General features: G+C 42.3%; 1 protein-coding gene across 1 annotated transcript in view; it reads left to right on the plus strand.

Moving 5' to 3' along the window:
• Positions 1-1379: 1379 nt before the first annotated feature.
• The window catches only part of tanc2b (tetratricopeptide repeat, ankyrin repeat and coiled-coil containing 2b), a 64110-nt gene continuing 48421 nt past the window's right edge, over positions 1380-17068 (plus strand). Inside the window, exon 1 of the mRNA XM_070926534.1 lies at positions 1380-1503. Within this exon, the coding sequence (XP_070782635.1) occupies positions 1383-1503 (121 nt within the window). The 5' untranslated portion in view covers positions 1380-1382. The remainder of the gene's footprint in view (positions 1504-17068) is intronic.

Raw genomic sequence — 17068 nt, forward strand, 5'->3', positions numbered from 1 at the left:
TACAGCAACCAATATGACCCCATCTTGACCGTCATACAGGCTTTCCTCTGGGACTTGTCACGGACTAGTTGTCCGATAATGGTCTCATGTCTCACTGTGGCGGCTGCTATCTGATGCGAGACTGTTGCTTGACCAGTTGCTTTTACAGCTCCGTCTGCAGGGAAATGGGCAGTCTGAGCCAGAGCCGATTCACAAAATGGATGTTGTGTTTACAGACAGCTGGCTGGTTTTGGTCACAGGGGAATGTGTATGTGTGTGAAGTTTCAAAAAAAAAAAGCCCTAAGTTGTCATAATTTGTGGTTTTTGAAGCAAGAGAGGAAAAGGGGGTGGGTGAGTGATGGAGAGTGGTTGTTTTTGCTACGTCTGTAATTACTGCTCATTGTGCGAGCCTCTTTTTTTGTAAATAAAATGCTCTCTCATGGTCATGACTGTGCTCTTTCTAAACACATTTCAGATGGTTAGAAAATCCTCCTTTATTATATAAAAATTGTGGGGTATTGTGTTACCATGGGGCTAACGGAGGTCAGCCAGGCTGTTGTTTATAACGTAAACGGCACGTGTTGCCTGCAGGGCTTCTCTCTTCTGGGTCACGCCAATCTTGTTACATTCAATACTGGTGTTGCACTGGAGCAGGCTGAGCTACTGTGAGTGTCATTCACTTTCCACAGGGGTGAACAAAGAGAAACACCAGTAGAATCCAAAGCACTCAAACACAGTAGCCCTCCAATGAACAGTAAAAGTGCTAAAACGATTAGCTGATTGATAGTAAATTGTATTGGTTTTAATAATCAATCGTTTGTCGTTTATCAAGCAAAACAGACAAACATTTGCTGCTTCCAGCTTGTTAAATGTGAGGATCGACCTTTAGGTTTTGCCTTTCTCGGAGGACCAGAGATTGAAAACACAGCTTTGCGCTCCAGGGATTTGTGACAGCCATTTCTGATATCTGTTAAACAAACTAAACAATCAGTTAATTAAAAAAAATATAATCAGAAAGTTAAGTCCTAATGGAAAGAATTGTTAGTTAAAGCCCAAAACACTACCTTTGTACATCTTTGTGTAACTTTTTTGAGAGCTGAATGTTAAATTATTAAAGTGTTTCTGTCATTTTACAATTAAATATCAGCAGAATATCACTCTCATGTAACTGAAATGATTTCCATTCATGAGAGGCAGAATGTCATTTGAGAAGATTACATCAGTGACAGACTACATAGACTCCTTGCTTTCTTTGCACAAACTCACCCTTCATTTAAATTAAATGCACCATTGAAAGCAGAGAAAAGCCTCTCATACCATTTTGTTTCCCCTCCCATCCTGCAGGTGGCAGCATAGACAGCGACTGTGCCTTTGAGGGAGACTACGCTGTGCCCCCGCTCTCCATGACCGAGGGCATGCAGCACATTCGCATAATGGAGGGCGTGTCGCGCTCGCTGCCCTCCTCCCCGCTGCTCACCCACCAGACCATCAGTGTCAGGCTACAGCCCGTGAAGAAGCTCACAGGTAAACACACTGCAACTCAAGTTAGATTCATAAAAGTGCGTGCAGGATTTGAATGAGTCAAGCAGTGTCACATTTTGTAAAAACTTGGGTTTGGGAAAAAAAAAACACGGCCAACAGAGATGTGGGCTGAATCTGGTTCAGATTTGTCTTGTACGCACATCCTTGCCTGTAGCTGTCCTCCCCCATAGACTCATTGTACTAACACAACCTCCCTTAAACCTTCACTGTGCCACTGTAGGCGGGATACCTAATCACAGAATCAGTGAATTAAAGCAGATTTCACGAGACAAAGTGAAGAGGAGTGGAGTTTCTCCTCACCCTCACGTTTGCCGATAAGCAGTAATCACTTCCCGTATTACTTACCCGCTAATTGTGAGTTGAAACATAAAGCTTGGCCCGGCTCTGGCCTGCGGCAAACACTGCTATTTCCAATTCTTGTAAGCACCAAAGTCCTACCTAATTGAGAGTGCCAAGAACAGCTGATGGACTGTGAGCTGTGGTCGGCTCTGCCCTCCTTTTATCGCTCTTTATCTCCCACCACTAATCGCTTCCTTTCCACACTCATCTCTGACATTCAGGGAATGTGGAACATCGCCTCCCCTCCGTCTCCCCATTAACTGGATTATGAGTCTGTGTCATGTTCCCTCTGCTATTATTATTATTATTATTATTATTATTATTATCGGGGAAGCTGTGGTTTGGTACACGGGGCAGTGTGGACATCCAAGGCCTTAATGCTGCTCTGGATCTCAATATGTGGAATGAAATATTGACATTGCAGCTTTACCCAATATCGCTGCAGCCTCCACACAGAAGCAGAGTGGGTGTGAAGGACTTTAAAGCTTGATTCTGTAGCCACCACTAGGGTGCACCAGCCTCTCAGCTACCTCAGATCATTAACCATTTCTGATATGCCGGGGGGACCGTGATTTTTACATCAGACAGAATGATTTATACTCTCTCCCGGGTCGTCCAAACTGTGAGTTTTAAAGAGGAAACACTGATTTTCTTCCATTATAACTTGGTGTGCCACATCGCTGCAGAGGGCTCTGTGTGGGTGACAGGATCCAGCAGTTTTTTGGGGGGGATCAGGACTTGAGAATTAGATTTCAGACAATATTATCACACTCTCTTCGCTGCTCTCTGCTCTTTGAGGAGCCATCTTTGCTCCATTCGTTTTCTTCTTTTACTCCATGTTTCGTGTGCAGATTCGGCCTAATTTGATGTCTACACTTTCATCTGCGTGAATCAAAGTTAATTTTTTAGATTTTCTGTAAACATACATATGTGTGTGTGTCTAGATGGCCGTCACAGAGGAGAATAGCTTGATTAAAGATGCGCGGTGCTGTCTCATTTGTACTATTCTCATTCCATGGCTGACGTAGGGAGACGTCTCTTTGCAGTATTGTCGCACATGTCGTCATTTGGCGCGTTATATTGTGCCAGTCAGTTGCTGCTTTTAGACCTTAACTTGGGAATTAGGGAGTTTCTCTCAGTTTTAATATCCTGCATGTCTCAGCTGTGTTTCACTTACACTTCGTCATCTTCAGAGTGTGTTTGCGCGCATGACAGCGAGCGATATCATTTTGGCAGGATTAGCCCTTCACCGTGTTAATCCTTCCAGATTTATGTCTCTGTCACACCTCCTATTGTGCGTTATATTGTAATCTGTTGCAATAATTAAGTCACTGACAAAAACAACAACATAAAACTGTATGATTTTGTACAGGACTGACATCTGTACATCATAAAACGTGATTTTGGCTGTATGAGAGGAGCCTTCACGTCAAGGGTTATTCTTCAGATATGACTTATAGCTAAATGGCTCTTGAATCAGCACATCTGACTCTACATGCGCAAAAGCCCTCAAGTGCCCTGAGGTTACTTCTGTCCTTCAAGTCCTCAAAGACCTGTGTCTGCTCTCAAGTGGCACTGAGCACCAGATTGTACCAGGTCTCAACCACGCCGGCTTTCTCTCACCCTTTAATTAATTCAACTCAGCACCACTTCCTGCACAGCTTGACAGTACCAAGCTTGTGTGTGTGTGTGTGTGTGTGTTGGCGTCAGAGGCCAGAACCCCTCCCATGCCGGAGATGGCAGAGGTGGTGGCAGAGGAGCGCATCAGAGAGCAAACAGCAGCAGGTCTAGAGGCTGCAGCACTTTGATCTCCCCCCGGTGGCCTCCACCAACCGCAGCCCCTCTTTGCCCTCCTGTGTAGCCCCTGATTGGCCGTAGGGAGGCAGAGATGTGGTGTTGGTGAGGACTAGTTATTCAACCTCAAGGCTCTCAAGGATGAAAACGCAATGAAAGCGCTGACCTTTTTAGAGAATCATTGAGTTTTCTGATTTAATCCCCTCTCCCTGCATGAAGACTCTCAAGGGGGCCCTCGGATACTCGAGGGGTCGACTTGTGAAACAGATTGGTGAGGAAGACGTACAGTACTGTACCATACCATCACAGTAAACTCATTTCAGACTATTTTGCTGGTGGAATCACAAGTTGGTAACTCAAGATTTAGTATGGACATTAAATGATGATGTTTTGTCGAAAAATGTAAGAAAATACTTGTGATAAAGATAAAAAATAAACTTTATTATCAAAGATGACAGTAACAGTAGATATGAGATAACACTACATTGTGAACAATGAAGAACAAAGTGAAAGAACAAAGTTACTTTCACTTCTCAATTCTGGTGAAATCACCTTAACTTAAACTATCTGAGGAAGATCATGTGAGGCAGTTGAAAGCCTAAACAGCTGCTGTATGGACACTGTGGTGAGATTGTTTCGGGGGATTTTAACCCTTCGATTACTTACTGGAGGTCATGTGAGGACAACTCAGCTATCTCCATATGACAACTGCAAACCTCCCTCCTCTGAGGAAGACCTTGACAGCTTTGTATCATGTCACATGATTTTCCTCAGCACGTAGATTTGTCCAGCTGAGTTTAAGTTCAAGTTTATGTTACACTTCAATTGAGAGTACTGCACTGTATTTAAATACAGTTTTAGGTACATTCTATGTTACTTTTGCTAAATATTTATACTCCAATATTTTACTCATGTAGTAATACGTTTTACTCTACTACGTGCACTACATGTACATCAAAGATCAAGATTTTACATATGAACCGGGATCATCTTAGGCTGTAAAATATGATGTATTGAACTGAATTTACTACCCAACAGTATAAAAGTTACGCTAGTTGAAGCCTAATTAGCTCCACCTCAACCAGGCAAACATTAAAATACTGCTCACTATTAATAAGAATCTAATAATATAACACTGACAGGAGCCATTCTGCCACCTAATGACTACTTTTACTTTTGATACTTTAGGGACATTTTGCTGCTAACACTTTTGTACTTGTACTTATAATTATGAATATAAAACTATACATTTTTTTAGTGTGATATCGCCATTTTTACTTCATTTGTCTTAAACCAATATGGGCCTGCTGATGTATTGCTCTGCCTCTAATACTCCATTCAGGAAAACTGGAGTCTCCATCACCTTTAATCCAAACAAACTAACAATAATGTTTTTATACTTTATTAAACCTCCAAGGGAAAGTGTCTTTTAATCCCCCTGCGTTACAGAAAGGTCAGGCAACTTGGTCAGGGGAGAGTTTCTGCGTCTGAGTGCACTTTAACCCAAAGTTTGCCAACACTTGAGCGTGTCTCAGAGGACAGTGTCCTAATTATAAGCCATTGCAAGTTCTCAAGGAAAATGTCCACTTTGCAAAACATTTTTAGAGGCTTTTCTGTCTCCTGCTGTGCTCTCATGAAAACATATGTTCTGAGCAGTGGGGTTTGTTCCAGATATGCAGCATTCCTTCATCTTCATTTTACCATTTTGTGTTTACGTTGTCTATTTTTAGTCCGCTGCAGTCTAAGGCTATGAGTCTCAATGATTTCTCATTCTCAGTGATATCTCAGTGGCTGCTTGTTATGAATTGTAATCACTGATTGCTTATTTGTTCCTTAATAAACACCTCACTCAAGTGTCAGGAGACGTTGCCCCAGTTGATTGATTGGCCTTGCTCCACTCTGAAACATTTAAAGGGAATTATTTCAACATCTCTCCCCAGATTACACTGCTTTCCCCTAATTAATGGCAGCAATCAATACAATTACTGCCTCCCCATGGATTGCCACATAAAGTTGGAAAATTGCATTTGGCCTTAAAACCTGCGAATAGGCTTGATTTAATTATACCACCTAATTTTTCTCCCACTCTTGCTGCAATTATCACAGTAATATGAGTATATGTAAAATCAATTGTCTTTCTGGTGCGTACAGTAATAGAGTAATATGTGAATAAGTGGCAGTGTACTACAGTAAGCTAACTTCTAAATGGTCACATGATGTAGGCATAGAGATGCTCAGCAGTGGTGTGGATGGTCGGGATTAACAAGGCACAGTGTGCAGAACTGCTTAGTCAGGTTTCACAGCTCATTGTGTGGGTGGTCTTAAAGGATCCACATTAAAACATTGAGCTCTGTTAAATTAGCTACTCGTGATGAATGCTGCAATTCTGGGCCTGTGTCATTGTTTGGTGTCTTAATGGGGATGACAGGATCACTTGTTGGGATGTTTCTTGCACAGATACAATGGACTATAATAAGATTTCGCTTTGTTTTAACCTCCACAGCTGAAACTCAAGTTCAGGCACGTTATTTGGGGGGATTTTCAAGAGGCACCTGGGAAATGTAGGGTATCATTACCTGAAGTGCTGGAGGAGGCAAGTTGTGGGAAAGGCTGGTAAAACTAAATGGCTCCAGTTATCTTGGTGGTCAAGAGAGAGGCATTGTTGCAGACACACAAGTAACAAACCATCATTGATGAATCGCTAGTGATTTTTCAAGTCAAACAGTCGTTCCAGCTTCTAAATTGTGAGGTTTTGCTTTGCTTTTCTTTGTCTTGTGATAGATTGTCTTGTGTCTTTTAGTTGATCATGTCACATGGTCTTCATCAGTAGATGGAGTTTTCCCAGTTGTCATGGTATTGTAGATTTTGTCTAATTTTTTGTTTTTGATTACTTTAAGGACTTCAGTGTGAAAATACTACAGGTACAAAGTCCTGAATTCAAAAGTATTGTCAGAAAAATATACTTACACATCAAAAGTATTCCTTATAAAGAATCACCCCTTTAGAAGGTTATGTATATATATATAGTATATTACCGGGTTATGATGCAGCATTTTAATGTTGCAGCTGGTCGAGGTGGAGCTAATTTAATAAACTGCTTTATATGATATTGGGTAGTTTCAGTTTATAACAAGGCATCATTTGTATTTCAAATCTTAACCTGCACAGTAACTAGGTGCTTGTAAGAAGATTAACTGGATGCAACAAAGCAGCTGCCCTGTTTTTTTTGGAGTAATATGTTTTATGCATCAGTGGATTCCTTGGTATCGTGTAAATCTGGATTTTTTTCCCTTTAACTCATGATGTCGTTTAACACAAAGCTGCAGTGCACCGTGCCTTGAACGTTTTATGATATCTTGTCCCCTCAGTGTATTGTTGAAACATTTAGGACATCTCAATCTCTCCCTCTCTCTCTCTCTGTCTCTCTCTCTCTCTCTCTCTCTCTCTCCACGACTCCTTAGCCAGCCTCGCGGTTTATACGGCATCTGGTATCCTCTGTGAATTTTTGAAATGAACACTGACATTTGGGACATCTCAATCTCCACGCCTCTTTACCCAGCGTCGCACCTTGAGAAAATCGTTCTTCAATTATTCTCATTATTTCTTGCCTCCACCGTCCCAGCCACCACGGACCCTCCAAATCATTTGTTCCGCTGAAAGGAAATGTGACATTTTCAGCTCCACTGTCACAGGTGAAAAATAAAGAGTGAAGGTTAAGTGTAGGAAGGAGTAATTGAAATGGAAGTATGATGCCCTCAGGAGGAGCACTAAAGAGCCAGTTCGATTGAGTGCTGTGACGGAAACTCTTGTCATATTTTAGTCATTGGCCAAATATTCTGGATGTTTTAGTGATGAAATATCATCACAAATCTGCCTTTTCTTCATTACAGTGTGTCACTGTAAAGTTACTTGCGGGAATTAATATTAATATGTATCTGTATCTGCCATTTGTTCTGCTGACATTTATTGTTGAACGCTGGTGCCGAATAGTAACAGAAAGAGACAACAAGCTGTTCCATTACAGGATTTTCTAAACTGAAACTGCTGAAGTTGTTTAGTTCAAATAAAGAAAAAGATTTGGAGCAAAATGAAAATACACAGGGTTTATCTTAGAGCTTCATTTGTTTATGCCTTTGTGACTCACATCTACACGCTTAACCAGAGGAATACAAGAGTTCATTGACGTATTTTAGTTTCGCTCTAACATCTAAGATTTCAAGATCACTGTTTGTTACTTATTGGAGGTCTACTGTAATGACCGTACATGGTTCGGTTTGAATATGAAAGAAAACCCATTTTAAAATCATGTTGGAAATGCAGAAGACACCTTAAAGGAAATTATTGATTTAAAAATGAGAAAGAAAAACTCAATGTGTGATTAAAGAATACAGAAAAGATGATTTTGGGAGGTGTGCAGCTTAGAGGAGATGCTTTTGAAGATGCAATCAAGAAAGGTTTGCGAAATTACCACTTAGAAATTGTCGATTTATGAGTTGCATTAAAATGCATCTGATGGAAAGAATAAATAACCATTGATGAGGGTTGTTATCATGAAAGGCACGAGTCAAGTTTTTCAAAAAGAAAGTCTGCCACCGTCTCTGTCACATAAATATAGGAAAAAGACACGGGGAAGATAAACTGGTCATATTAAGAATGACAAAACACCACATTATATCAACAGAGCTTTGTTTTGTGGCAATTGGAATAAAGATCATAGTTTATTTCTTGAGCTGCAAGTTGTCATGCGCTTCGTGAGGATGTTTAAAGATTATCTGAAGACAACACACATTTGCACAAGATTTATAATGTTTGATCCCAACAAAATGCAGAACTCAGGATGGGATTGATCACTTCCCAAATGATAGCAGGTTTTTTTCACCACCAGTCAGCAACATAAATGTCTCCTGATGCTTCTGTTTCTCTCACACTTATGCAACCTCCTTGAGCGAATGTTTCTGTGCTCATTTTAATTCTAACAGTGTCTTACAATTAAAGCCAGGCATGTGATCAACCACCCCCTCTTGTCATCTCACTGGATTATGTTGCATGTTGTTGACAATATGCGACCAGCCTACAATACGCATCACTTGTATCATGCCACAGATGTGAATGCAAAGTTATTTTTTTTCCCCCACACAAACTTAAAAATGGCAGAAAATAAATCGCTGTGTGCTCTGACTGTCCAGAGGCAATGGTTGATTCCAGGGATGAGACCCAGGTTTTATGATGTAGAGGACTCCAAAAACTTTGACTTGTGACTGCAGCACATATTTAAGGCTTGTTGGTAGCATGCTGCAAACGATGCTCAGAGACGTCTCTCTGGGGAAATAAGTGTGACTGGAGGAGATTAATAAAAAAACACTTAGAAAACAGCGGGCTTACAGCGTAACAGATATGAACCCCAACAAAAGCAAAGGAGGCACACAATAAACTCTCAGCCCCTTGAGTTTGAACCCCCTAAATAGCCATAAAACATGGCTGCAGCTGTACAAATACAGTTTCAAGGGTAAAACAAGGACAGACAGGGACGCCTGAGCCCTAGAGGAAAATGGAGTATGTTTTATTGAAACCCTTGTTCGTTATCAAGTAATACCGCTTCTCTTTTTTCCCCCTCTTGTGATCTGATGTGTCCCCAAAGCTCCATCCACGAACAGCAAAACTGTGTCCCTTTAATAATACGCTCCCTCCCTTCCTCCTTTTTTTTTTATTTTTTTTTATGCCATTTTCTTTCCTCCCTCAATACCCACCCTTCTCCTCCCCCTCCTTTTGCTCTGCGGTTGCCATGACAACAGCAGCACTGCACCATTCATCTGTTGGAGACCTGGGCTCCTGTTCCTGTAGAGAGAGAGTGTGCGCGCCTCTCACATCTATACATAACACGCTAAGCGCTAATGCAGTCACGGAGGCGAATGAGGAGCTCACTCTCTTATCTGTGCTCGCGGGCTCCTCGCAGGAAGAGCTCTCTACGCCGTTTCTTTTTTACTTTCTCTCATAGTGGTGAAGGTTGTGGTGACCTGTCAGCCCTACTGCCATTGCAGAGGTGTCACCTCTGTGTCCCCCAGTGACACAGTGACTGCTGCGTTCTTCCTTCCTCCTTCCCTTTTCCTCCCTCTGCCTCTCTTTTCCTCCTCCTCCTCCTCCTCCTCCTCCTCTCGCTCCTCCCGTCACTGCCATATCTGCCTGGCTCTGTATCATTTACTGCGACTGAATTGAGCGGGCAGCATCAGCACTGAAACCTGTGGAGATTTCCTCAGAAAGGAAACAAGAGGGAAGAAAGAGAGAGAGGGAGCTTCTGTTCCTCCGCACTTATCCTCCCCTGCTTTGTGGCAGGTGTTTTTTCTGTTTTCTTTTTTCTTTTCTTTTTTCTTTTTGCTTATTTTTGATGAACTGGTCATCGCTCAGGGAGGAAGGACTGCTCGTGTCGCTGGAGGGGGAAGGAGGGGAGCTGGTGCCGTACTCCAGCCTTCAGGAATGCGAGATCTGGTTTGAGAATGGTGAGCCCCTGCCACACCCTCTTTTTGCTTGTTTCATTCCTCCATATGTGCCTGCAAACTCTGTCTTCCCCACCTTTTCACCTGCTGCTCCACCGTTTGCTCGACCAGAGCTTGCTCCAGGTCTGTCGGCTCTCTGCTGTCACAGCTGGAACGGCTGTGTCGGCCACTGGTTCGAATGACGTTTGTACAGACATGGGGCTAATGGGAGGAGCGCAGGAAAGTAAATTTCTCTCCATGAAATGATGCATTTGTCAAAGGGCTGCACTCTAATGACAATGTAGGCTCGAGGACCTGTGAATCAACCAGAGTGCGATAATGTAAGTGTTTTTTCGTGGCGAGCTGCTCTGTTTCATGCGTCAGCGTGGGTGAGCATTCAATTGTCTTTGAGTGTGTGTGTATATGTGTATGTCTGTTAGAGTGTGTGTGTCTAAGCACAAGCTGTGGGCGGCTAATGGTGCTTGTTCTTGTTGTTGTGTGTCTCACTTTTCCTTCCAGAGCACAGCGTCGTATGTAGCCTATAGTTGCGTAAATGGGTTGAAGTTGGTGGGGAATAGTTTGTCCCCACACCATGCAGTCGGCCGCAGCAGCAGAAGCAGCAGAAGCAGCTTGTTGTCGTGTACCAGAACCTCCCAGTCATGTGCTGGGATATGGTTCCTCCTTCCAGTTCCAGTGCTGCAGGCTGCCTCTACCTTCCCAAGGGACTGCTAGCTGGTGTGTGAACAGAACAAAATGTCTCAATAACACTGTCTGCCAGCAAAACACAAGCACCTCATCAGCAGCTGCTATTGCTAGTCTCAGGTGAATGGTTTTTGATGAGGCGCCCACAGCCAGTTTTCACACCACTTAGTATCCCCACCTGGAGAGTGCTTTGATGAGCTTACTTTGTCAGCTGCCATTCAGGATGACACCACGGACTTCATTTTCAGGGTGGCTAAATAACCATATTGATTGTTTTGATTTGATAGGTGGGAGAATGTTTCCTGGGTTTAAGGATCCCTCGTGGGGTTATTTGAATCTGATGGAGCAGAGCGAGTGATACACAGCATCCCTCCATGGTTATGACACAAGTATTATTTGTATTATTTCTCTCCCTCTCTCGACGTCTTAGCTGAGTGTTGATTGTCTGACAAGAAGTTGTTGTTGTTGTTGTTCCAAGAAAATCTAAAGATGGCAATTCAACTGGGACAGAAAAAGATAGTTATAGAGTGAGGCAGTATAGCTGGTGATGGGGCTGATAGTGGCAGTGTATTTTCCAAGGTTATTCTCATCTCTTCTTCTGTGTCTATGTCAGTCAATTGAGCCTGGCTTTGAATTCCCCGGCTTCTCAATTGATGAGACCCACTTACCTGAAAATCAGCCAAAAGACCCCCCCAAAAATTCCCCTCATAATGCCCTCTGCAGTGGTTCAGAGTGATATTGATTTATATAATTGCTCAATTTCCCACCCTTGCAATCCCTTGAGCGTGTGTGAGACAAATGGCTTGTAAGCCGAAGATAAGTTATGAAGTAAATACGACAGACCATCTAAATTCCAACCTCCTTGGGTCCATTTTTTTAGGCATCACTTAACCTGACACACAGTGTATAAAATGTAGCCCTAGCTGGACTAATATTCGATGCCTCTGGAAATTAATGTGACGTTAATTTGCTAACCAGTGGATTAGAGGCTATATGCACCATTTAGTGACAGTGTGGCGTCTGGATCTCTGATGGAGCTGCAGGCCTGTTTCACCACTCAATCCTGATTACAAAAGCAGCCTGCTGAGTGAATCTATTGGCGGGTGGGCACAGTCTGTACTATGCGTGACACCCTGGCTATAAATCAAGCATTGACGACACCACTGTCCTTTAAAATCCCTCACTTTGTTGCTCAGTGGAAAAAGGTTAGAAGAGGAATCTAATTATGAGCTGCATACTGGAGTTGTTGAAAACTAGTTGGAGGGTGTCACATTGCCCCCATCGTGACTCAGGTGACCCAGCAACTCCTACTGCCTGCTTTTCACACAAATGACAGCCTGGAAGTCCATTTCCTTTACAGTCAAGCAGCACTATGTAACAACTCCCTGGGATCTAGAATCACCATTTTCTTTATTATGATGAGAGAAGACACAGTGGTGGCGCCATTAGCAGGAAGTCATCCTCTTGTGCTCTTGATCCCCCTCCGACCATGCTCTTTAAAGTCAGCTTCCAGTGTACTCCAGATAACAACCTGCAATTAAAAATCTTCCCCAAAGCTTTCAAAACATCTACCATATACCCTCTGCTAAAGAAACCCAGAGAGTGCCGACCTTAGCAATTACAGGCCCATCTGTAATCTCTGTTTCTAAGGTAAACTTCTGAAGGAAACAGTTTTTAATCATCTCAATGACAACGGCATATTACAAAAGTTTCAGAGAGGCAACCACAACTCTGAAACAGCCCAGTAGCCAACAGTAATACAGGAAGTCAGAATTAGTGCAAAGTGGCTGTCCTTAGCACAGTGTTTGACAAAGTAGTTAATCATTTGATTAACAGTCCTGGATAGTGTACTTGCCTTGTTTTGTTCACACTAAACATACTTTTTTGTGATACTGACAGTGGCGTTCCTCAAGGAACCATTCTTGGTCCTTTCTATTTTCTTTATACATGATCCCGCTTGGTAACTTCATCACAATGTCGTTTACCACTGTCATGGAGATGATACACAATTTTGTATTTCAGTTTTACCAGCTGCTCTGAGCACATCAATGCATGGAGGGGAAGTAGAAAGAGAAGAATTTTGATCAATATTTAGCCGTCTGGCCAAATAGATTAGAACATATGCAGAGTTAAGTAAATTCAGACTTAATTGAATCTTGATTCGCATTGAACACTATATTTATACATATTTATCTAAAGCTAAAGACCTTTTACTGAGGTCAATTTACCCAACTGCTCAAGGCACTGTGCATAAGCACTGACTTTTACTTGTTTTGTGAAGCTTTAAATAACCTACTGTCTCCTTACATCAAAGATTACCAGACGATTAAAGACCTTCATTGTCTTATTTCTTAGACGTTCCCATTTTCTTCACACAGTAAAACTGCCTCTTGATCTTAGAATAGCAAACTTGCTCTGTATTGTTTTTGTTTTAAATACCAAGACCCATCTTTTTTCTTCTGGGTTTTAATTTGAAACATTGCTGCATCCAGGGCTTTCATGTTTTTCTCTTTTTGGTTTTACTCTTTAATCCCCAGTGTTAAAATAATTTCTCGACATAAAACTTCTAACTATCTTTCTGAGTTTCACCCCTCTAATGTAAAGCTAAAGGCTACATCTTTGCATGAGAGCTGCTTTACAAACTAAGTTACTGTTACTATCTTACTACCCCTTTAGTGTTGTTGTTGCTTACCTTTTAGGTTTATCTGGATATTTAGTAAAAAAAAGCTGTAGAGGGGATAAGAGAAACCCGCAGTGTGCTATTAATAGCGATGATAATGATTTGCTTACAAAACAGAGCAGTGGGTTACACATACCACCTCACTGCTTTCTGCACATGCCGATGATGGAGAGCTGAGCAAACATTTCTCTGTGAGATATACACAAACACACACAGAGGCCTAAAGAAGTGTGTTATTGTGTGTGTACGTGTGTCCATGCGTATACAAAACCCTTACTGCACAGGACTGCACAATGACACCAGCCTCAGTGTTAATATTCACCACTTGTCTGCTGTTAACTTATTTGCTCAGTCATTTCAGGGTGCTGAACCGCTATGAGGCATTTGTCTGGATCACATCTCTGACTTTGTATGGCTGCAATCAGTCTGCTAACTATGTCTGCTGGATTACATAAGAGCAACAATTGATTACAGCTTTTGTCAGACATGAAAGAATGTTTGGGAAGGCTTTGATGTTGACATGCTAAAGATTATGAGAAACATCTTAATCTTAATCAGCCTCAAAAGTCATGTTTCAGTTCATGTTTTCCTATTTATTGTCTTGTTTGAGTGTTCAGTTTAATTCCTTAATTGAATAACGGCAGAGAGACATCCTGCTCGTCCTGATATTCTCAATGACGAGGGTGTGGCCTTCGAGTTGAGTGTGGCCGAGAGGTTATAAATACTCCAGCTGGAACAGAGGTCAAGGCAGCCTAGCTATTATTAGGCCCGCTGTATCAAGTGGTGTCCTTGGCTATTATGCTACTCTCCTTTTCTTTAAGTGGTGTTGTGTTTGACTTTACAGCCTGCTGTTGTCCTCAGGCCTCAGCAGTGCAGCCCCCCCCCCCCCGTGTCTCCTGCTGAGGAAGCGTATGGGAAAAGTTCACGGTCACACCTCTGTGTCACCCCGCCACCGAGGGAGCGAAACCATGAGTGAAGAAAGTTAACAGTGTCTGAGCCACTCAGTGTTAACAATAGCTGCTGCGCTTCTGCAGCTGAGTCATGAGGGCCGAGTCCTTCAAGAATGAAGGGTTTGTTCACTGGAGTAGACAGCGGCCCAGAAAGCCTGCAGTATGGACATAAGGGGAATATACACGGCAGGGATTTAGACCAATAGATGGTATGATAAGAATAAAGCTGCTCAGAGCAAATAAATGGTCCAGTGTGGCGAAATGCAATAAAACAGAACCCTATTGATCTCCCCGAAATAGTGTCAAGCTGCAGGGCTCTGTTCACTGTAATGCTAATGTGCACTTGATTAGCAGTTTCTAAAAAAAAAAGCCTTACGAACAATGAAATGACACACAAATAGTAGTGAGATGGAGCTCAGTTAAAAACCCTGATAAGAGTACGGTCAGTAAGAAAAACCTCTCTAAAAAGTGCTTTTGCGGAGGACTGTTTTGGTTTTCTAGCCTCCACTGTTCATGCAGGATGTTCCACAGCGCTGTGGGAAAAAGCCCCATCATGTTCGCTCAGTCGAGTTCGGTCTTGAGACTTGAAAAACGCCTTTAGACGCCACTATGTCCCTCTGTTAGGTTGTTTTAAAAAATCTTTCTGAAGCCAATCGGATTTCAGACTGCTGCTCTTGTTCCGAGGCTGGGCTGCTGCATACAGATTAATTGCTTCATGAAAAATCAATTTGTGATTTTGGACACTTTGATGGATAAACAGCTCCTCCTGCATAGATTGAAGTCCTCCAGATTAATTTACTCATTTGTTGATGTAGCTTCGATATCACTTGATTTTGTGCTATTGGTATAATCCAGGCCCAATAAGGTTACGTGAAATGTTGAATTAACAGCTTTTCGGGCGAGGGAGAGCTCGGCTAATGAGCGTTCTTAAAAAACCTGCCCCTCCCTCTGCCCTCTTAAAATTCTGCCTGTGCCTCACCTTCCTCGGCTAATCCTCCCAAGGCTGTAATGATAGAAACACAGACACTCACACACATACATAAAAGAGGGAGAGGCAGTCTAGCTAATGGACTTGCACTCGCTGCTGACAGTCAGCAGCCTCTGTTTTGAGGCTGTGACTGAACAACCCGCTGTGTTGCGCAGAAACATCTGGTCGGCATTGTTTTGTTCAACAAGTCAACAAGACGAGCACACAAAATCATCAGCCTGATTACTATATTCACCCTGGGAATAAGCCTCTGGGCCATACCTAAAGACCGGTGAAACTGACAACATGTCTAGAGTCCTCAGTATTATTATCAGCCACATCTGTGTTTCAATTTTTTTATGAAAAAAAAAAAGTACTCCACCGATTTTAGTATCAATGCAAAATCAAAATCATTGCAGCAGAACTAAAAATATTGTCTTTTTCATTCCATGTATTCCTCAAAACCTGGCACCTCCATCACCCACAATGCAACTTGACTGCCAGCAGCTTGGTCAGAGATTTGGGTGTGTTATGCTAGTAGCAGGCAGTTAATGCAGCCTCGGTGGAGGTCCCCTTTTAAGGAGTTGCACAAGATAAAAAAGTTAAAGTAAAGATATATTATTGAATTTGCACAAAACTTCATACTAGCACCGTTTTATTACGCCTCTTTTGATCTTTTGCAATTTTCAGAGATGTCACATAATCACATAAAAATTGTCAAATTACATACAAATGTAAGAAGAGATTATACCTGTACAACAGTCTTTATAATGCTTTGAAATTAAATTCAACATTAACATGGAGAATCTGGCTTGCCGATATTGATTTAACCGCATCACCCAGCCCTCCTGGAGAATATAGGATCTCAGACATATGTAAAAAGCCTCTTTTTCGTCCTCACATTCGTAGATAAACTTGATAAAGACAGCTTCAGCTCTTTCTGAGCGCACAGCAAAAAAAAAGAATCAGAGCCTCAGCTGCAGCAGCTTGCATCTTTTGAAAGCTGAATTCCTTCAACTGAGGTGACGAAGGGGAAGACCTGGTCCTGTAAACCAGCTGAGGGTTGTCAATACGAAGAGGTTGTTTGATTACCTTTGAGCAAAAAGTGATGGGACCTTGAAGCTTTCAGTGCTGGTGAAATCACCCTCTCCCTGCGTTACCGCCACCTTGGAAAGGTGGACGAGACTGGTCGTTTCCCTGTGCTCTGCTGTTGCCATAGTGACCAGCGCCGCATGCTCGCTTTCTGCTTGGGTTGCAGGCAGTTGGGCAATGTATGTCCTTACCCACATTATCGTTCTGTATGTGCTTGTGTTTGTTAATGCGTGCATGTGTGGGCGCCTATGTCTTTGTCTGAGCGCCTCAGGTCGTATGCAACTGAGACAGTGGTACAGACGAGACTTCAATGCTATAGAAATGTCTCCTTTCACCTGCTTATCGTTCACTAATCTGCAGCATGTGTGCTTTGCATATTTGAGTTTCCAATTCATATTCAGATCTTGTTATGTATTTGTTGAAAACCCAGGTTGTGTCTGAGGGGACTGTCGTGTTGAAAAGAAGCTCTCCTCTTTGCACAACACTCTGCATATGTGAATTTGAATCACAATATTGACTTGCTTTCTTTTTTGTTGATGATTCCACCAAAGGC

This window comes from Enoplosus armatus, chromosome 20 (assembly GCF_043641665.1).
Source record: "Enoplosus armatus isolate fEnoArm2 chromosome 20, fEnoArm2.hap1, whole genome shotgun sequence".
Lineage (NCBI taxonomy): Eukaryota > Metazoa > Chordata > Actinopteri > Centrarchiformes > Enoplosidae > Enoplosus > Enoplosus armatus.